The 23,237-nt window shown below is 42.7% G+C and overlaps 1 protein-coding gene across 1 annotated transcript; it reads right to left on the minus strand.

Annotated features, from left to right (window-relative positions):
* Positions 1 to 300: 300 nt before the first annotated feature.
* LOC124042937 (vesicle-trafficking protein SEC22a-like) lies at positions 301 to 16,928 on the minus strand. Its single transcript, XM_046361084.1, has 7 exons — positions 16,679 to 16,928; positions 15,711 to 15,924; positions 9,391 to 9,554; positions 8,916 to 9,089; positions 5,480 to 5,598; positions 5,106 to 5,174; positions 301 to 1,077 (listed from the first exon to the last, which is right to left on the minus strand). Exons 2-7 carry the CDS (start codon positions 15,890 to 15,892, stop codon positions 877 to 879), a joined length of 909 nt encoding a protein of 302 aa, XP_046217040.1. The 5' UTR covers positions 15,893 to 15,924; positions 16,679 to 16,928; the 3' UTR covers positions 301 to 876.
* Between the last annotated feature and the right edge of the window lie 6,309 nt (positions 16,929 to 23,237).

Below are 23,237 nucleotides of genomic sequence, written 5' to 3' on the forward strand. Positions count from 1 at the left end.
ACTAATACCCTCAAATATGGGGTTGGTGAGGGCTCACAGGTAAATTAAATCATTTCCAGCAGTGGCTGTTGTTACCACCGCTGCACCAGGGGTCTGTCGGTTGACAAGATGAGGACAATGCTGAGTGGGATAACGCCACTTGTTTAAACATATGCCATACCCAACTCTGCTATCAAGCAATAGCTTATGACTGATGCCTGCAACAAAAAGTAAAACATGGACATTACATGCTTAGTAAGTGTACATAATTGCATGCCTTAACAAAAAATTAATCACTGGCCAAAATAAAAGTAGACCATAATCATGCACATCATTTATTCAAAAGTAAATTCATAATCAATACAAATATTTACTAGCCATGTCAACAAAAGAAAAATTGAACTACAAATATGGACTAAACATGTGAGACACGTATGGGATGTCAGGGATTCAGAGAATGACAGTTGAGTACTGGCCTATAACCCTCACTGGACATGCAGTACACATGGCAAAAAGAGGACCACATTAAGAAACCCTGGTCTCCAGTAGTCCAATTCACTAACATGTCCTAATAGTCGAAGACAGAAACCCCTGGTCAGACTCCTGTTAATTCCACCAAAGACATTCATGATTATTATTAGCCAATTAACTAATAATTTAGCTGTAGCGGCACCACCCATTAATCCTATTGGTCTGCATCACTTGAGGTCACTCTAGAGTGAGCTCAGCATCCAGCAATTCTGAGCTGTGGTGGAGAAGCAATGTGAGGAAGATAAAGGCAGAGATACCTCTTTTCCTTAGACATTGTAGTGGTTTCTAGTTTTGCTGTTGGCGGTAAGTATCTTTCAGACAAAGTTGGTTTGTTTTAGTCTCCCCCCCCCCCGTGGTTGTGGTTTGTCAGACGTTGTAGTCCGGAGATTTGCACTGCAGCTGCCTCAGTCTGATCTGTAGTGTCATGAAGGCCGCTACAGTCACGTGGAAGAGGATCTGCCACATGTTCCTCAGTTCAAACAGGCAGATGTTGGACAGACAGATCAGGACGAAGGCCAGGAATGACTTACTGTTCCTCCTCACAGAGAAGTAAGCAAACAGGTAAAACTGCAGAGAGAAAGGTCAACTGAGACTAGAGCTACTGCATTGTATTGAAAATGAAGATCCCTTGCAGAAAGCCAATCTTTTGGCTTTCAAACCAAGTGAGTAACGATCAATGATTTTAAAATCATGATGCCCCAATTTAGTGCACGCGTCAATCCGCTATGAGAAATCAAGCCATAGGCTCCATTTAAAACAAATACATATTTTTAAATGTACCCAAGGACACTTTAGTACAATGTGAAAATTGTAGCTAGACTACACAACCAAAAGTATGTGGACACCTGCTAGTCGAACATCCCATCCCAAAATCATGGGCATTAATATGAAGTTTGTGCCCCATTTGCTGCTATTACAGACTCCACTCTTCTGGGAAGGCTTTCCACTAGATGTTGGTACATTGCTGCGGGGACTTGCTTCCATTCAGCCACAAGAGCATTAGTGAGTGCGGGCACGTATGTTGGGCAACTAGGCCTGGTTCGCAGTCAGCATTCCAATTCATCCCAGAGGTGCTCGATGTGGTTGAGGTCAGGGCTCGTGCAGGTCAGTCGACAAACCATTTCTGTATGGAACTCACTTTGTACACAGGGTCACTGTCATGCTGAAACTGGAAAGAGCCTTCCCCAAAACGGTTGACACAAATTTGGAAACACAGAATCTAGAATGTCATTGCATGCTGTAGTGTTAAGATTTCCCATCACTGGAACTAAGTGGCGTTGCCCGAACCATGAGAAACAGCCCCAGACCATTATTCCGCCTAAAAACTTAGTTGGCACTACGTATTGGGTAAGGTAGCGGTTCTCCTGGCAACCGCCAAACCCAGATTCATCCATCAGACTGCAAGATGGTGAAACATGATCACTCCAGAGAAGGAGTTTCCACTGCTCCAGCATCCAATGACAACGAGCTTTACACCCCTCCAGCAGCCACTTGGCATTGCGCATGGTGTGGCTGCTCAGCCATGGAAACCCATTTCATTAAGCTCCCGACAAACAGCTATTGTGCTGACGTTGCTTCCAGAGGCAGTTTGGAACTCGGTACTAAGTGTTGCAACTGAGGACAGAATTTCACGCGCTCTGCTTCAGCGGTCCCTTTGAGAGTTTGTGTGAGCCTACCACTTCGCAGCCGAGCCGTTGCTGCTCCTAGACGTTTCCACTTCCCAATAACAGCACTTAGAACTAAGTTGGGGCAGCACTAGCAGGGTAGAAATTCAACTTGTTGGAAAGGTTGCATCCAATGACAGTGCCACATTGAAAGTCACTGAGCACTTCAGAAAGGCCATTCTACTGCCAATGTTCGTGTATGGAGATTGCATGGCTGTGTGCTCAATTTTATATATCAGTCAGCAACCTGTGGCTAAAAAAAGCCTAATCCACTAATTTGAAGGATGTCCACATACTTTTGCATATACAGTGCATTTGGAAAGTATTCAGACCCTTTGACATTACAGCCTTATTCTAGAAATTGATTATCTTTCTCTCCCACATACTTGCTGTGCTGTTTTGTTCAGTTTAATTCAGTAGGTAGCTAACTATATAGCTAGGTGTCATCTAAAAATCTCTAATTTATAAGACTGTTCTTATTTGATTAATGGAAGTCAGACCCATCTATGTGACGCTAGCCACAATAGGATTAGCCACAATAGTGGATTTTTCAGTTAGTAGAATTATACCATACTTACGGCTATTCGTATTACTGTCAACACTTATTTTGAAGGCAAACGGCAAATGCCACTATTGTGCCTAATCCTTACGTGGCTAGCTTCACAAACCATAACCCGGTGCAGTCGAGCCTCTTTAGCCAGATGAAACTAGCTGGCTGCTTATAATGTTCGCAACTTAAACCTGTTGCCCAAGCTAACTAGCTATTTATTTTCATGAACTGAAGTTCAATTTCAATAGGCGAACAAGTGGCTACCTAGTTAATACTTACTCAGAAGGATTCCTAAATCATTGCGAAGAATGAAAAATGACTGCAGGTTCTACTGGTCATTGTTTTCAGGCTGGTTGTATTGGTGCTAGCTAGGTACCAAGCTAACTACCCCAGAAGTTGCGGTTAAACAAATGATGCTTTATTACCAACGCGGTATTGTAAACACACCGTTTGTGGCCGGTGTTTGCAGACTTTTGTACAGCTTTGACAGTGCTACTGCATCTTGACACGCAAAGACGCAAACGGCAGTCCAAAGTATGCGTTGTGAAGCTAATAGCAGTAACGCATTACTGTGCAACATCTGAAAAAATAGCGCACTTGGTAGTGTGTACCGGTGCTCGACCAGTCGGCAAAAGCAAACATTGTCAAGGGCAATGAATTCCATTATCTTGGCTTCAATGGATCTCGCATTTGTTACTCTGCTGACTGCTCGATCCACACAGCATACATTGTGTGCTAGTTTAGGAATGCGGTGTTGTACATAGTGCCACATTTTGTGGCGTCATTAAGTCATGTACGTACGTTATATAGATATGCACGTCAGCTTTGACATCGGGGCGTTAAACTAGACATCGGTCGATACCAGATGTTGGCATTTTTAGCTAATATCGGCCGATTCCGATACATCTTGCATCCCTAAAAACAGGTTTAGAAATGTTCGCAATATTACATTTACATAAGTATGCAGACTCTTTACTCAGTACCTTGTTGAAAGCCCTTTGGCAACGATTACATCCTTCTTGGGTATGACACTACAAACTTGGCACATCTTTATTTGGAGAGTTTCTCCCATTCTTCTCTGCAGATCCTCTCAAGCTCTGTCAGGTTGGATGGGGAGTATCACTGCACAGCTATTTTCAGGTCTCTCCAGAGATGTTTGATCGGGTTATAGCTGGGCCACTCAAGGATATTCAGACACTTGTCCCGAAGCCACTCCTGGCTGTGTGCTTAAGATCGTTGTCCTGTTGGAAGGTGAACCATCACCCCAGTGAGGTCCTGAGTGCTCTGGAGCAGGTGCTCATCAAGGATGTACTTTGCCTCAATCCTGACTAGTCTCCCAGTGTTTGCAGCTGAAAAACCATCTTCACACCACGATGCTGCTACCACCATGCTTCACGTTAGGGATGGTGCCAGGTTTCCTCCAGACGTGACGCTTGGCATTCAGGCCAAAGACTTCAATATTGGTTTCATCAGACCAGAGAATCTTGTTTCTCATGGTCCGAGAGTCCTTTAGGTGCATTTCCGCAAACTCCAAGTGGGCTTTCCTGTGCCCATCACTAAGGAATGGCTTCCATCTGGCCACTTTCCCATAAAGGACTAATTGGTGAGTGCTGCAAAGATGGGAGAATCTTCCAGAAGGACAGCCATCTCTACAGAGGAGCTCTGTCAGAGTGACCGTGGTCACCTCTCTGACCAAGGCCCTTCTTCCCTCATTGCGCAGTTTGGCCAGGCAGCCAACTGTAGGAAGAGTCTTGAGGGTTCCAAACTTCTTCCATTTAAGAATGATAGAAGCCACCGTTCTTGGGGACCTTCAATGCTGCAGAAATATTGTGTTACCCTTCCCCAGATCTGTGCCTAAACATAATCCTGTCTGAGCTCTGCAGACAATTCCTTAAAACTTCACAGGTTGGTTTTTGCTCTGACAACTGTGGGACTAATTATATACGAGGAGTGCCTTTCCAAATTATGTAGAATCAATTGAATTTACCAAAGGGTGAATTCCAATCAAGCTGTAGAATCATCAAGGAAATGGAAACAGGATGCACCCGAGCTCAATTTTGAGTCTTTTGTAAAGGTATTTTTTTTAATGTTATTTTTTACTTTTAATAAATTTGCAAAACCTGTTTTCACATTATCATTATGGGGTAGCATAGACTGATGTGGAACTTATTTATTTCATACATTTTAGAATAAGGCTGTAACATAATGTGGAGGGAAGGGGTCTGAATATTTCCCAAATGCATATGGTCTAACACCCCCCCCCTCTGTACACAGAGTTGTGACGTAAATCATGCTGTGATGTAAAGTGCAGGGTTGTTAGTCACTCAGCAGTGTCAGCCAGGCAGAGGCAAGCAGCTCTTACTCATACTAGAATCACTTACCTGATACAAACAGGCTGCTGTGCCCAGGAAAAAGGAAATCATGTCATTAAAGTCTTCGTCATTGTAACTCTGCGGATGCACAGGACAGGTAAGGAGGTAGAGAAGGGAAAAGTATAGATTGAGATAATTAATGTATAGCCACTGAATGTTTAGCAGCAGGTAGGCTTTCATAAAGGCTTGGTGAAACTGGAAACCAGCTAACAAAAGCACTGGACAAAAATAGCTGCTGAACTGCATAAGCTCACCTCCAACTAAGAGGTGTTTAAATGATTCCTATAAAGGCTTGGTTTTACATATTATAGTTACAGGTGTTGACTTTTGTCATACCCATAGAATGAAATCAAATGCAATGCATCTCTACAGTCTTACTGTACCTGCATAAAGCCCTCTATGGCATGAAACCCTTGGAGTAGATTGAGGCCTCCACAGAAGATGCTTAGCACACAGGAGATGATGCCAGGTATTGACACCGGCTCAAACTGCTGGCTGGGAGCTGGGAGGAAAGGAAGGGAACTGTAAAGAATCAGTAGTAATGACCTGCTGGCCAATGAGCCATAGATGCATTAAGAAGCTCTGATAAACAGCCACATCCTGTCCTGAAGGACATCACAAAACACTCCCTGCCAGACTTCACTGACTTAGGGTTTTGTGTGAAGTAGTCGTGACTACATTCATATCAATATTAAAAATAGCTACATAGAGCAGGATTAGTTTACGGGTTCTGAGAATAGGTGAAAAAGAAAATGGTAAAGCACTACACCAGGGCTACTCGACTATATTTGTTATGAGAGTCACATTCAAAAAGTGAATTGCTGGAGGGGACAGACACCAACTAAAAGATCAACAGCAAAACTAGAAACCACAACATCTAAGGAAAAAGAGGCATCTCTGCCCCTGCTATATTCCACATGTTGCTTCACCACAGCTCAGGATTGTGGGATGCTGAGCTCACTCTAGAATGGCCTCAAAGTGATGCGGACAAACAGAATTAACGGGCTGTAACACTAAAGCTAAATTATTAGTTTATAGTCTCATAAGAATGTGTTTGGGGTAATCAGGAGTCTGAACCCTTCTTAGCTTATTACAACATGTTATCCAATGGGACTACTGGATGCCAGGGTTGCCGAATGTAGTCTTCAGAACTATCAAAAACACATGCCATACAAAGCACTAAAATCAACATTTTACAGTAATCAGGTAGTTTTAAAATCCTCTGAAAACAAAATGTTTCCTCCCCTAACAGACTGAAAACATGGACCTGCAAGCCATTTATTTTATTCTCGGTTTTAAGAAAACAAATTTGAAGCTGACCTTGCCATCATCTCAAAAGTTATAAATAACAAATAGATGGCAATCAAGTAGCCCAATTCCAAATGTCTGAAGGATGCTTTGAATTCATTTCCCCCGGTCATTAGGTTATAGCATTACATGTGAACATGTTGCATCAGAGAGAAACAGAAGGCGCGTATAGTATGTGTTCCTGGAACATCCTTCAGACTGACATTTGGATTCGTAGTTCTCATGCATGGGGTCATAATAGCTTATAGTCCAAACCATTGAAAGAGACAAATTCAAAGCAAATTACTTTATTTATATTTTTTTAAACATGCCAAATTAGTGCTAGAAAAACAGCCAGAAACTACACTAATAGGCCTTGTAGCACTTGCCATTAGATCAGATTTGTTTTTAATTCATGTTCACTATGGAATAAATGTATATTTTTTAAATTGATTCAAAGTATTCATTGTGATGCAATGCCATTTATTTTCTGCATCAACTCAGCATTCATTTAATCCATTAACTGCACCGTCAACTCCAAACATTGCCAGTTGTATTGCCTAATTGGTGGGAATGGCTAATCGACACAGGTGCGTGCAATGTGTAATCGGGGCCTGTGTTTCCTTGAAAAGGTGTTTCCTGAATGTGTTGAAAAAAACATTGTTTTAGCCATCAGCCATGTGTTTACTTCATTTATTTTAAAAACTGAGGACTCACTAAAAAAATAAATGTTTGTTCCTCTTTCAAGCCTTTAAGATGACAAGGTATCAATCAGCCAGTCTGTCACAAGGGACAAGACTAAATTGATAAACGGGTGAGATCTAGCCCTCGGGCCTCCAGTTGAATAGCCCTGCACTACACCATCATGTGCAATCTTAGAATTCTCCCAACATCTGAAAAGAAACCACTGATTCAATCCCAAAAGGTGGAATCTTAACTACAGCGTTAAAACAATGTGATTATCAATCCTACTCTTCCCATATCCACAGTGAGCTATAGGAAAGCAGTGGTTCTTGAGGGAGAGAGAGGAGCTGTGGTGACCCAGGGCAGAATCATGTCGCTGGGGTTACAGATGTGAAGGTGTCAGAAGTTACTGATCCAGAGTGTCAGGACAGGCAGGCGGGGGCTCTATGGAGGCCTGTCTCAGTCAGGGATCACTAATGGAGTGGCCAGGCCAGACACAAACAGCTGCAGGGTAAAGTGTCATTCAGAGAGCTGCCCCATAGGGCTTTCATGTGATTAACTTAGGCTCTGTTCCCCAACCAAGCTGTCCTAGAGGTATGGAATGGATGGAAGGCATTTTAAACATGTGCTAACGTGACAATGCCTTTACCTACAGTAAAGGCGTAGGTAAATGGGATAAGGGACAATTAGAATGAGTTGGCTGGAATGCAGATGAAATCCATTTGTCATTCAGTACACAGTTAAGTGATTGTTAAAGCTTATGTGAAGAGTCATATTTTAGTGCCTAAAAGCATCAAAGGCAGCTAGGTGCTTTGATTGAAAAAGGCCTCAGCCAACAAGTCACTAGCGTACATAGTGTCAGGCTACCTATTCTATTGCTTAGCTTGTCGAGAAAGAAATAGCCTAGCCAAACACTGGGACAGTTGTGAAAGAAATCCCCAATTCACACAAATAGGCCTAGGTCACATTAAAATAAACATTTTAAAAAGCAATGAGTGATGCAACAGATCAGAACATTTAGCTTAAAATATGTTGATAAACTATTATTTATTCACATAAGTGCAGCAATGCACACAAGGCAGTAGGCTATGCAGTAATGTTTGTTCCATAATGCAATTAGAGGGAAAACAGTTCACATGTGAGCAGTTTGTGACAGATACAAATATCCATTATAAAAATTTAGAAAGAGACCCCAATAGGTTACTTTGACATGCCTCAATATGTATTTAAACATTCAGGTTTCAAACAATGAAGTATGTCTAAATACATACTGCCTCCAGCTCATTACAAAGTGGTGTGACCCCGATTAAGCCTGCCTTCAGTTGCTGCGTTTAAAATAACTGAACTCTGAAAGATCTGACTTCGAGCATTCAAGACAACTGGGGGGAGAGAACTTGTAAACATGTACGTCAACTGTCATCCAACTCGGGAACTCTGGCCTCTTTCTAGATCTCACTTTCCAACCTGATGATCACTGACATGATTTGACCTAGTATTTTAGTTACCAGTTGTCTTGAAAGCACCACAAGCTGCAGCAGAATGCTCTGTATCTGTATGCTGTACACACGTGTTACGATGCGTAATAAATATACTGTACGTGCAAATTTAATTCAACTAAATCATGCAATTTAACCTATAGACCGATCAGCACGACCAGGCAACTATATTTACGTCGACTGGGCTGTCAATCATTGAATAGGCTAAAAAGCATGTTGCAATGGGAATTGTTTTATCCCGGACAATTGGCCAGCACCAATATTATTCAGCTTTTCAAAAAAGAATTCCAGCCAAAAGCCAGCTATTACCGGCTAACGGAAACCCCGGTGTGTGCGCATGTGTGGAACTTACATATGCTCTTGTACTGGAAGACCTTGCGGCGTGAGAAGCCGAACCGTAGGTCCTCAGGGGACAGCTGGTATGTGGGTATCATCTTGAGCTCTGACTGCATGTCAGCCAGATTGATCTTAGAGGTCAGAGAGCAGGAGCTATTGTAGCGCTGCTTCGTATCCTGGAGGAAGTCGTCTGGAAGTGCCAGTTAAAAAAAAGGTATTAAATATACAACCCACGCTAGAAAGGAAGGTCATAGCAGCATCTGTCGTTACAGGATTAGTATAATAGTAATTAGAGGTACAACAGGGTTTCAATTTGAAAGTGTTGCTTAAAAAAATAACAGGGAAACCCGGTTTGATTTGACAGTAAGGCAAAATATGCATTTGTAGAGAAAACATAGCCGGGTCACATATCATGTGATACCGACCATATGAGTTGGTTACAGGACCAACAAACATGGGACCAGGCTAGAGAAAACAGAGGAGAGACTCACCAAACTCGCTGAAGGAGTAAGGCCTCACAGCATTGCGGATGAGAAAGCCGTCGCACCTTTGGAGAACCTCCGTCTGCAGCTCTTCCAGGAAACAGAAGGCCATGGCGTTGGGACAGTTCTCCGTACACACCACCAGATATCCTATTCCCAGAGAACTGGTGAAACTAACACACAACCATCATCTACTGCAATTGCAGTGCTGAACAGTGGGAAGTACAGTATCCAAGTACACCAACCAAATCAGAAAAACTAAGAAATGTCCCTGCATGTGATGACCTTTAAGACCAAGTTCAATTAATGTCTGTAACAAAACACTGGCATCATGCCATCTGTTTGGAGAATGATCTCTAAGATAAAGCCTTAACAAAAACAAAAAAAATCCTCACCACAGACGTGTTTCCAACAAATTCATCAATAAAAACTACAGAAAATCTAATCAACATCAGGTGGCTTGAAGGCTTGTTAGTTGTGTGACTGCATTGTAGAGCAGAGCGATGCCAGTATGTTTACCACTAAATAACTTCAGAAAGAAACACTCACCCAACAGGCATTTAAAAGAGGGGGAAGTGGGAACCACGAGCTCTCCCCCTCTGCTTATGATGAATAATTTGGAGAGTTCCAGGCAGGGGCTGACTAAAGGCCCCACCCACCCAGAGCAGAACCCCTTAAAGGTCCAATACATCAGAGTTAGGCATTGCCCAAAAGGATCTTTAAATCTTTCCATTAAATTAACCAGTGATTTAAATGCTGTCTGGCACATCCTCAGTTCCTTTCCTTCAGTGTCAAGGCCAACATTGAGCCTTGATTAAAGGACCTTGAGATATCAAATGAGGCTTCAGACTGTAGAGTGGATGGCCAACCAACCCTGCTGCTGGAGAGAGGGATGAGTGTGTATACACTCCTTTTTATTCAAGCCAATATCTGTCTTAATGGGACCAATTAGCTAATAACACATTTCCATGTAAACAGATAATCTAAGCATTTTATAAAATGAGGACAGTGTGACAACACCACCATTCAAAGCAAAATTATACTATCAAATATTGGTCAAGTAGACATTGTAGGTTTTTGCAAGTGCAGAGAAATGCTCATGTTTTATAACTCCAGTGCAGTAATACATACAAATCTCAAATGTCAATGAAGGAATTATGAAATATCATAATTAGCAATATCAGTCCAGAATATAAATATATGACAGTAAATTAATAGAAAAGGGTGTTTACAGCAGTAGTTATATAGGATAAGCCTAGACCACAATACAGAATATACATATGGTGGGTAAAAGAGTATGTATCTAGAAGAAAAAGAAACGCACACCTATTAAGACGAGGTGCTGGCTAGCGGAGTAAAGACTTGAAAATAAAATAGCCGCACAATCTTGGAGCTCAGATGCAAAAAATGTAATACCAACGTTGACAGCCAAGCTGTCTTCATCAGGGTATAATCAAACACTGCGGGATGACTCGTTTATAGTGTCAAAAGACACAGGTGTCTGTAATCATGGCCAGGAGTGGCCTAATATCATTGGTTAATAATCAAATGTCATACAAAGAACAGCATACGATCATAGATTAATTTGACTATACAAGTTTACACACGATTACAATGGCAAAGTCACAATAATCACAAGAATGGCTTCAGATCAAAGTCTACGTTGAGACCGAAGGGCACAAGGGTCTTTAAATTAAAGATCCAGGCAGCCTCTCGTTTTAACAATAAATTATCAAGGTCACCCCCTCTCCTAGGGAGGGTGACATGTTCGATGCCAATATAACGCAGAGACGAAATAGAGTGGCCTGCCTCCAAGAAGTGGGCCGCAACTGGATAAGTAAAATTTACACCTAATGGTGCTATGATGCTCTGAGACACGTACTTTTAATTCGCGCTTTGTTTTACCTACATAATTTTTACCACAAGGACAAGTTATAAGATAAATAATGCCTTAGTGGAGCACGTAATAACACCTTTTAAGGGGATCGATTTCCCTGTTTGTGGGTGTTTGAAGGATCTACATTTATAAGTGCCATTGCATTGAGCACAGCCATTACATTTGTAATTTCCATCCAGTAGGGGCGCAAATAGACATTGTTCAGGAATATCTTGGGGTGGTAAATCAGAGTTTACCAATAGGTCTCTGAGATTTCTGCCCCGCGAGAATACGACCAAGGGAAGGTCCGAAAACACATTACCGAGGCTATCATCGGATTTTAGGATGTGCCAATGTTTGTGAACAATTCCCTTAATTTGTTCAGAGCACTTTGAATAGCGGGTAGTTAGAGCGCAAGAATGAGTCTTTTTGCGAGACTGACCTTGAAAAAGGTCATGTTTTGTTTTGAATTTTCTCAATGGCAATATTAATCTGATCATTCTTGTAGCCCCTCTCCTTGAACTTTCTTTGAGTCTCAGCCATATTTGTCGAAATCTGACTTTTTTGCAAATTCTTTTGATTCGACAGAATTGGCTGTAGGGCAAACTATTTTAAGGGAACAACTAGCAGCCAAACTGTTACGATCAGTAGGTTTCCTGTAAAGATCAGTGTATAGAACATTATCGTCACACAAGATCAAGAACTGATTAGACGTGTATCAGATTGCATAGTAAATCTCAGATGCTCAGAAAAGGAGTTAAAAGCATGGAACGCCTGGAGCTGTTTTGAGTCACCCCTCCATAGAACAAAAATATCATCAATATACCATTTCCAAATAATGAGAGGCAAGAAAACATTTGAGAGGATTGAAAATAGACCGTTTCTCCATGTAACCCACATACAAATTAGCATAGTTAGGAGCCATGGGGGATCCCATAGCAGTCCCTTTAGTTTTAATAAAGAAATCATTTAGAAACATGAAATAGTTATGTGTGAGTACTATTTCAGCCAATGTTATAATGCAGCACTGGAAGGTAGTTCATTAGGGTCACGTTGCAGCAGAAAATGTTCCATAGCTTCAATACCGCCCTCGTGTGGAATATTAGTGTATAATGACTCAACATCAAAAGTAACTAACAAGGTATTCTCAGGGAGAGGATCAAGAGATTCAATGATAGAGATCATACTGCTGGTGTCCTTTACAGATGAGGGTAGCTGTTCTGCAGAGTGGTCTAATAAAAAAAGTCAACAAAAGTAGATAGAGGGGCCGTTACTGCATATAGAGGGGCAGTTACTGCATATAGAGGGGCCGTAACTGCATATAGAGGGGCAGGTACTGCATATAGAGGGGCAGTTACTGCATATAGAGGGGCAGTTACTGCATATGTCTCGATAGAGTGATTGCGATTGGCTGGAGGTATAAAATAACTTGCTTCTAAAAGGAGTCGGAGTATGTGCAGGAGAGCAACCTACTGGTTCAATAGAAGTGTCAGAATTAGGGGAGCTAAAGTATTCCCTTAAACGGATGTTTCTGAAAAACTTAAACATGTCTACCGTAACATCAAAAATCGTTGCACTGGGTTGTAGGCACAAAAGATAACCCTTTATTAAGCAAAGAGACATGGGCAGGGCTCAATATCTTGCTTGATAAATTAAAGACACTCCGTCCCGTGGGTTCTGGGACCGTGTGAACGGTCTCCTCTGCCTCTGATAGACGTTTCTTCTTACCCCGTCGGGTGCGACATCTCATCGATGCGCGTGCCTGCGGCCTCCTCCGCCCTTCCGTCCGTCCAGTCTCGCGTTGAATAAAAAACTACCGCTGGAAGCCGATGAGGCGCTGGTTGTAGAGCGTTGATCAGACAAGGGTGGATAGAAGTAAGCGGCATCCCTCCTGCGTCTGTCATGGAGAGGGGGAGCAGTCCCTCTTTTGTCAGGGTTTCTCCAGAAGTAGACCTTAACATCGGCCTTGTCTTTTTTTGTATTGGTTGAATTTCTTGATTTTAAGTTCCTTTATTTCTGTAGACAACTTGTCCTGGAGCGCTTGGTTAGTTTTCATCAGTTCATTGAATATGCCATCATCATTAACAGCTATTTGTAGAGCTGTGCGTTTGTCATTAATCGTGTTATCCATTTCAATAAAAATCATTTTTCAACTGGTCAACAATTAATGTAATTAAATCAATAGAGCATTTATTCAGGATGGCACACCAGTGTTCACAGTAATCATCTGTGCTCTGTCCCAATGATGGTTATTTTTGCCACCTGAGTCCCCGTGGAATAATGCCTTGACGCACATAATCACTAAGAGTGACTATATGTAGATGCGTTCTCGTCTGGCGCTTAGATAAATGTAACAGTTCTTTTGAGAGGTCAGAATTACCTCCCGGCATGTCAAAAAGGGACTCCGAAATAATGATATTATCACGCTCCCTTTGGCTATATTCAAAGTAATCTTGTATGGGTCTATGACCAGTGTCAGGAAAATAATTATCATTCGGCATCGTTTAAGAGCTTTTTTTAAATCGGTAGGGTGCCGTTTACTGGGTAACAGAACGATCTAGAAGAAAAAGAAACGCACACCTATTAAGACGAGGTGCTGGCTAGCGGAATAACCCATTTCCATGTAAACAGATTATCCCTAAGCATTTTATAAAATGAGGACAGAGTGACAACACCACCATTCAAAGCAAAATTATACTATCAAATATTATTGGTCACGTAGACATTGTAGGTTTTTGCAAGTGCAGAGAAATGCTCATGTTTTATAACTCCAGTGCAGTAATACCCAACAATACATACAAATCTCAAAAATGTCAATGAAGGAATTATGAAATATCATAATTAGCAATATCAGTCCAGAATATATGACGGTAAATGGACAGTAAATTAATAGAAAAGGTGTTACAGCAGTAGTTATATAGGATAAGCCTAGACCACAATACAGAATATACATATGGTGGGTAAAAGAGTATGTAAACATTAAAGTGACCAGTGTCGAATGACTCTGTACACATAGGGCAGCAGTCTAAGGTGCAGGGTAGAGTACCGGGTGGTAGCTGGCAAGGAACAGTGGCTAAGTTCAGGGCAGGGTACTGGGCAGAGGCCAGCTAGTGGTGACTATTTAACAGTCTGATGGCCTGGAGATCTAAACTGTTTTTTTGTTTTTTTTTAGTCTCTCGGTCCCAGCTGTACTCTCTGCGTCTTCTAGATGGTAGCGGGGTGAACATGCCGTGGCTCGGGTGGCGGAGGTCCTTGATCTTCTTGACCTTCCTGTGACACCAGGTGCTGTTGATGTCCTGGAGGGCAGGCAGTGTGCCCCCGGTGATGCATTGGGCTTACAGCACCACCCTCTGGAGAGCCCTGCAGTTGTGGATGGTGCAATTGCCATATAAGGATGTGATACAGCACAACAGGATGCTCGCAATGGTGCATCTGTAGAAATTTGTGAAGGTTTTAAGGGACAAGCCAAATTTCTTCAGCCTCCTGAGGTTGAAGAAGCACTGTTGCGCCTTCAACACATTGTGAATGGATCATTTCAGTTTGCCAGTGATGTGCACGTCGAGGAACTTGAAGCGTTTCAACCTCGCCACTGTGGCCCCGTCGAGGTGGATGGGGGCGTGCTCTCTCGGCTGTCTCCTGAAGTCTACGATAGGCTCCTTCGTTTTGTTGACTGAGGAAGAGGGTATTTTTGTTTTCTGGCACTCTGCCAGAGCCCTCACCTCCACCCTGTCTTGTCATTGTTGGTAATAAGACCTATCAATGTTGTGTCGTCTTCAAACTTGATTGAGGTAGATAGATGTGGACACAGTCATGGGTAAACAGGGAGTACAGGAGGGGGCTGAGAACGCACTCTTGTGGGGCCACCATGTGTTGAGGATCGGCATAGTGGAGGTGTTGCCCACCTTCACCACCTGGGGTCAGCCCATTAGGAATCCGTTGCACAGAGATGGGTTCAGACCCAGGGCCTGAGCTTAGTGATGAGCTTGGAGGGCACTATAGTGTTGAAGGCTGAGCTGTAGTCAAAAAACAGCATTATTATAATTATACATAGATATTCCTTATGTCCAGATGGGATAGGGCAGTGTGACTGCGATTGCGTCAGCTGTATTTTTGGGGGCGTTACGCAAATTGTAGTGGGCCAAGTGTGTAGGGTAAGTTGCACTTCATGACAGAAGTGAGACCTACAGGGTGATGGCAACTGAGCAAAATTACTTTTGCTTTCTTGGGCACAGGAACAATGGTGGACAGCTTGAAGCAAGTGGGGACAGACTGGGATAGATGTTGAATACATCCGTAAAAACTCTAGCCAGCTGGTCTGCACATGTTCAGAGGACACGACTTCTGATGCAGTCTGAGCGGGTATAGAGAACTGCTAGCAACTTTGGGTGGTGAAAATATCAAAGTCTACTACAAGAGTTAATACCACTATGATTCACAGTTAAGCCAAACTTACTGGATATTGAACTTTCCTGTCTTCAGAGAGCAGCGGCTTGGGAACGTGGAGAGTTTCTCAGACAGAGTTTTGATCTGCTTCTTGGTTTCCTGTAGGCCTTCGTCCTGCTCATAGTCTGTGGTGGCAGACAGGGGTAGACCATCCGTACTCCTCATCACCAAGGCAAACAGGACCATAGACATCTTACTGCTCTATACGCACTCTGGACTGACACCTTCAAAACAGAGCATGTTCATAGATTCAAGGGCATGGGGATTGTGAAGTCATGAGCATTCTGATAAAAATTTAACTAAATCCGATCAATTTTAACTAAAATTGCCAGATCAGCCTGGCAGCATATCAATACTACCATCTAATCTAGACTGCCACGGTTCAGTACCTTGGATAGCACCTTGAGGAACTGCTAGTACTAACGACAACTGTGTGCCCACCACACCGTCTAGACGTTCGCTAGCAAGCTAGTTATTAACAGGGTACATGTGTCTTGAGTGAGACTGAAACATTTGTCAGTTTGCCATGATATGGTCCAAGCATAAGCGATTGTCTGGGCATTGCTGGCTCAGCAACACTGGACAAGTAGCTAGTTAACTTTTGCAGCAGGATAATGCTGGGTAAACCTTTGAGTGTGGCGCAATTAAAGATTGTGCTAGTTAGCGGTTTAGCTTAATTTACATCGCATACTCAATAGTCGGAGCTTTTAAAAGCATTGCAAAATCTAGCTATATCTATATCGCATAACTTCAAACACAAAGGCGCCACCTTGCTAAAGTTCTGGCTAGTTAGTTAACGTTAATTCCTCAAACAAGCCCTTTGCGCTCTCCTACCTGCTGTCAATTAGCTAACTAAAGTTACCAGCTAGTTAATGCACATGGCTACTGCTGTAGGACGCTAGCTAGAAAAAACAAAACTAACATTGTCAAGCATGGCCTTCAAAACACATGGACATGAATTGTTATTTGCAAGCTAACCTGAAAAGACACGTGTCAATGCACCGCTGCGACGTTGCTGCTACTGTACCATCACTGGGCACGTTAAATTTTTATAGCTACATCCATTCTTCTTCTATGGTGTATTGGCGATCACACAATTTAATCTGCATCCCGCCACCTACTATGCGGGATGGAAACAAAACAAAAAAACTAACTAACTAACAAAAAAATCTAACAACTTTTCTGTTATTTTTTTTTTACTGATTTGACCTGATGCTTACACAGGCTCAAGGGGAACATGGGAGGGCGGGTCTTCCGGTGCCCTTACAAGTCTTCAGAAGTAAAATCCTTATTAAGTCCCAAAAACGTTTCTGCCACAGCCACAATAATGTCCAGTTTCTTAGACTTATTTTAGACTTGTACTGTACAATTTATAACTGTGGCAATGAACGCAACAAATTCCAACGTTTTAACACACAGAGTATCTTTTATCTGGAAGCAAACATTTACCAAAGGCTGTGGTGTATCCACTACCATATCTTCACTAGCATCACTCAATTTTCTCAATTATTTTAATCTCCTCCATAAGAGATTCGATTGAGCGCACTAACTTTTGCAACCTCAATCTCCTTCACCCTTACAGGTCACTCCAGGAACTCATGATCCCCACCACAATTGCAACACAGTCGTCCTTCTACACACCGTTCTTCAGTATACTCTGTTCATCTGCACACACTTTAAACATGGCCAAATCCTTTACAATTCATACAATGCAGTGGTTTATGGCGGATCTTATAAAACCAAGCAACACTTGCGTAGGTGTTTGCTCTACATCAAAAAACAACAGGACCAACAGACTTTCGTCTTGTTCGCCATTCACCCAGTGGGTCAGATGCTGGGCACCAACCACACCAGGAATTCTCTTCAGGTATTCAACCTGAATATCCGTCATCACCCCTGAGATGACTCCTGTGACGGGTGCTCTACCCCCGAAGTTCAAAACACACACTTTAGTTGTCCGGATCCTTTTGAGACCCACTGCAATCTTCCTCTGTTCTTCAGAAATACAATGAATGAAATACAATGAAATACATCCTTATTCAACAAACGCATCCCAACAAGTGATTCATTAGCATTCACACACGTATGCTCCACTCCAATTTTAGACAATTTCCTTTATGTTCCAGTTTTTGATACTACTGTTGTCCATTCAGAACCTTCGTCTTCACCAAATTTGCTCGACACACTGTTTGATTCGAACTCTGCATCCACTTCCGCCATCTTCCCACCAAGCGTGGTCCGTTCCAGTTACATCCATTGGAAAGCTAGCTAGCTACTGTACACACAGGATAGAAACTCTGTCTGTGTTTATCAGACAGAGTTTAGATAGACATCACAAAATTTTATCTGTCAATTATGGCATCTGTGAGAGCATGGCAGCGCCATCTTGATTTTGAAGTAGTCCATTTCTTTTTATTTTTTTAATTTTATTTCACCTTTATTTAACCAGGTAGGCTAGTTGAGAACAGGTTCTCATTTGCAACTGCGACCTGGCCAAGATAAAGCATAGCAGTGTGAACAGACAACACAGAGTTACACATGGAGTAAACAATTAACAAGTCAATAACACAGAGAAAAAAAGGGGAGTCTATATACAATGTGTGCAAAAGGCATGAGGAGGTAGGCGAATAATTACAATATTGCAGATTAACACTGGAGTGATAAATGATCAGATGATCATGTACAGGTAGAGATATTGGTGTGCAAAAGAGCAAAAAAGTAAATAAATAAAAACTGTGGGGATGAGGTAGGTGAAAATGGGTGTGCTATTTACCAATAGATTATGTACAGCTGCAGCGATCGGTTAGCTGCTCAGCTAGCTGATGTTTGAAGTTGGTGAGGGAGATAAAAGTCTCCAACTTCAGCGATTTTTGCAATTCGTTCCAGTCACAGGCAGCAGAGTACTGGAACGAAAGGCGGCCGAATGAGGTGTTGGCTTTAGGGATGATCAATGAGATACACCTGCTGGAGCGCGTGCTACGGATGGGTGTTGCCTTAGTGACCAGTGAGCTGAGATAAGGCGGAGCTTTGCCTAGCATGGCCTTGTAGATGACCTGAAGCCAGTGGGTCTGGCGACGAATATGTAGCGAGGGCCAGCCGACTAGAGCATACAAGTCGCAGTGGTGGGTAGTATAAGGTGCTTTAGTGACAAAACGGATGGCACTGTGATAAACTGCATCCAGTTTGCTGAGTAGAGTGTTGGAAGCAATTTTGTAGATGACGTCGCCGAAGTCGAGGATCGGTAGGATAATCAGTTTTACTAGGGTAAGCTTGGCAGCGTGAGTGAGTTGGCAAACAAACTGAAAGTGTGCACACTGTCACATAGAGCAGTGGTTCCCAACCTTTTTCGGTTACTGTACCACCAACTGAATTGTGCTCTGCCCGAAGCAACCCTGAAGCAGTGGAGGCTGCTGAAGGGAGGACGGCTCATAATAATGACTGGAACCTAGCTGATGGTACGGCATCAAACATATGGAAACCATGCGTTTGATGTATTTGATACAATTCCATTCATTCTGCTCCAGCCATTACCATCCACAATTAAGGTGCCACCAACCTCCTGTGCCCTGAAGTACCGCCCCTCATGTGTATTTCACCAGTAAGCCTATGGTCTCATGAATCCTATCAAGTACGCCCTGTGGATAGGCCAAGTACCCCCAGGGGTCCTTATATCCCTGGTTGTGAACCACTGAATTAGAGTGTGTTGTTTGAACAGGTATAAAGGTTGGTGTTTTACTGTCACCTGCAGTTCTGGAATGTTCCCTCAAGAGTATAATTCATTGGCTGAGCACTCCTGGTGACCTGGATGGAATTATGTGATCCTTCCTTAACCCATAGGAATTCCCACCCAGTTGACTACTTCAAAAATGTGAATGTACTCAATGGCACAAGAAGGGAGTATCTGCATCCCATCTATTCTGTTTTTCAGGATGAGTCAGTCAGTTTTACAAAAATTATTTGAGTTATTTGAGTTATTATACTCAAATAAAAAGCAGTCATTGTAAAGATATGTAGACTACATCTTTATGCTTTGTGTTATGAAACTGACAATTGTTTACTTATGCAATACGGCCCTAGGGGGTGCGGTATATGGACAATATACCACGGCTAAGGGCTGTTCTTAAGCACAATGCAACGAGGTCTTAGCTGTGGTATATTGGCTATATACCACAAACCCCCAAGGTGCCATATTGGTATTATAAACTTGTTACCCAACGTAATTTGTTGTTCTGTCATACCCATGGTATACGGTCTGATATCGAACCATCCAGCTAACAATTTTGATTAAAAGTATTGATGATGCATGTGTTGACAGTGACTGTATTGGCTACTAGGTAGCTACTTCCCACACCATTGCCAGACAGTGCTTGTCAAGCGGGAGCAAAGGGTTCTGTGTCCTGGTGTTATTGCTGTGTTATTTCCGTTCATGCCCTCCCCATTAAGTAGAGACTGTATTTACAGTGCATTCGGAAAGGTTCTTCTCCCCCAATTGCTCAATTTGACAGCTCTAGGAAGAGTCTTGGTGGTTACAAACTTCTTCCATTTAAAAATGATGAAGGCCTTCAATGCTGCAAACATTTTTTGGACAATTCCTTCGACCTCCATGCTTGGTTGTTGCTCTGACATGCACTGTCAACTGTGGGACCTTATATAGACAGGTGAGTGCCTTTTCAAATCATGTCCAATCAATTGAATTCACCACAGGTGGGCTCCAATTAAGTTGTAGAAACATACTTTTTTTTTTGTTAAAAATATGATTTTTTTTTGGGGGGGGGGGGTATACCACCTTTAAAATTGCACATAGATTGTGGTTCCAACAATGTAATTGTCAGCATCATTTACAATCCCCCATATAGATATTTGCAAATAATATTATTACCAGTCAAACGTTTAGACACACCTACTCATTCAAGGATTTGTATTTATTTTTACTACTTTCTACATTGTAAAATAATAGTGAAGGCATCAACACTATGAAATAACACATATGGAATCTTGTAGTAACCAAAAGTGTTAAACAAATCAAAATATATTTTATATTCTTTAAAGTAGCCACCCTTTGCCTTGATGACAGCTTTGCACATTCTTGGCATTCTCTCAACCAGCTTTATCTGGAATGTTCCCACATACACTGCTCAAAAAAATAAAGGGAACACTAAAATAACACATCCTAGATCTGAATGAACGAAATATTCTTATTGAATACTTTTTTCTTTACATAGTCACAAAATCACACAAAAATTATCAATGGAAATCAAATTTATCAACCCATGGAGGTCTGGATTTGGAGTCACACTCAAAATGAAAGTAGAAAAACACACTACAGGCTGATCCAACTTTGATGTCATGTCCTTAAAATAAGTCAAAATTAGGCTCAGTAGTGTGTGTGGCCTCCACATGCCTGTGTGACCTCCCTACAATGCCTGGGAATGCTCCTGATGAGGTGGCGGATGGTCTCCTGAGGGATCTCCTCCCAGACCTGGACTAAAGCATCCACCAACTCCTGGACAGTCTGTGGTGTTGGTGGATGGCGCGAGACATGATGTCCCAGATGTGCTCAATTGGATTCAGGTCTGGGTAAAGGGGCGGGCCAGTCCATAGCATCAATGCCTTCCTCTTGCAGGAACTGCTGACACACTCCAGCCACATGAGGTCTAGCATTGTCTTGCATTCGGAGGAACCCTGGGCCAACCGCACCAGCATATGGTCTCACAAGGGGTCTGAGGATCTCATCTCGGTACCTAATGGCAGTCAGGCTACCTCTGGCGAGCACATGGAGGGCTGTGCGGCCCCCCAAAGAAATACCACCCCACACCATGACTGACTCACCACCAAACCGGTCATGCTGGAGGATGTTGCAGGCAGCAGAACGTTCTCCACAGCATCTCCAGACTCTGTCACATCTGTCACATGTGCTCAGTGTGAACCTGCTTTCATCTGTGAAGAGCACAGGGCGCCAGTGGCGAATTTGCCAATCTTGGTGTTCTCTGGCAAATGCCAAACGTCCTGCACGGTGTTGGGCTGTAAGCACAACCCCCACCTGTGGACGTCAGGCCCTCATGCCACCCTCATGGAGTCTGTTTCTGACCGTTTGAGCAGACACATGCACATTTGTGGCCTGCTGGAGGTCATTTTGCAGGTCTCTGGCAGTGCTCTTCCTGCTCCTCCTTGGTAGCAGTCCTGCTGCTGGGTTGTTGCCCTCCTACCGCCTCCTCCATCTCTCCTGATGTACTGGCCTGTCTCCTGGTAGCGCCTCCATGCTCTGGACACTTGGGTGTCTTGCTAATTGCCTATAATTTCCACCTGTTGTCTATTCCATTTGCACAACAGCATGTGAAATGTATTGTCAATCAGTGTTGCTTCCTAAGTGGACAGTTTGATTTCACAGAAGTGTGATTGACTTGGAGTTACATTGTGTTGTTTAAGTGTTCCCTTTATTTTTTGAGCAGTGTACATGCTGAGCATTTGTTTGTTGCTTTTCCGTCACTCTGCGGTCCAAATCATCCCGAACCATCTCAATCGGGTTGAGGTCGGGGGTTTGTGGAGGCCAGTCCATCTGATGCAGCACTCCATCACTCTCCTTCTTGGTCAAATAGCCCTTACACAGTCTGGAGGTGTGTTGGTTGGGTCATTGTCCTGTTGAAACATGATAGTCTCACTAAACGCAAATCAGATGGGATGGCGTATCACTGCAGAATGCTGTGGTAGCCATGCTGGTTAAGTGTGCCTTGAATTCTAAATAAATCACAGACAGTGCCACCAGCAAAGCACCCCCACACCATCACACCTCCTCCTCTCCTCCATTCTTCATGTTGTAACCACACATGCGGAGATCATCTGATCACCTACTTGGCGTCTTACAAAGGCAAGGTTGGAGGTTGGAACCAAAAATCGCAAATTTGGAATCATCAGACCAAAGGACAGATTTCCACCGGTCTACTGTCCATTGTTCATGTTTCTTAGCCCAAGCAAGTCTCTTCTTCTTATTGGTGTCCTTTAGTAGTGGTTTCTTTGCAGCGAAATAGATCATGAAGGCCTGATTCACACAGTCTCCTCTGAACAGTTGATGTTGAGATGTGTCTGTTACTTGCACTCTGTGAAGCATTTATTTAGGCTGAAATTTCTGAGTCTGGTAACTCTGGGTAGTTTTATCTCAATCTCTTCATTCAAAGACTCAATCATGGACACTCTTACTGACAGTTGTGGCTGCTTTGCGTGATGTATTGTTGTCTCTACCTTCTTGCCCTTTGTACTGTTGTCTTTGCCCAACAATGTTAGTACCCTGCTTTGTGCTGCTACCATGTTATGCTGCTGCCATGTTGTGTTGCTACCATGTTGTTGTCATGTTGCTACCATGCTGTGTTGTCATGTGTTGCTGCCATGCTATGATGTCATCTTTGGTCTCTCTTTATGTAGTGTTGTGTTGTCTCTCTTGTCATTATGTGTGTTTTGTCCTATATTTTTATTTTTTATTTTTAATCCCAGCCTCCATCCATGCAGGACACAACCTTTTGCCATTTGTTAGGCCGTCATTGTA

Source organism: Oncorhynchus gorbuscha, linkage group LG09 (assembly GCF_021184085.1).
Source record: "Oncorhynchus gorbuscha isolate QuinsamMale2020 ecotype Even-year linkage group LG09, OgorEven_v1.0, whole genome shotgun sequence".
In the NCBI taxonomy this organism is placed as follows: Eukaryota; Metazoa; Chordata; class Actinopteri; order Salmoniformes; family Salmonidae; genus Oncorhynchus; species Oncorhynchus gorbuscha.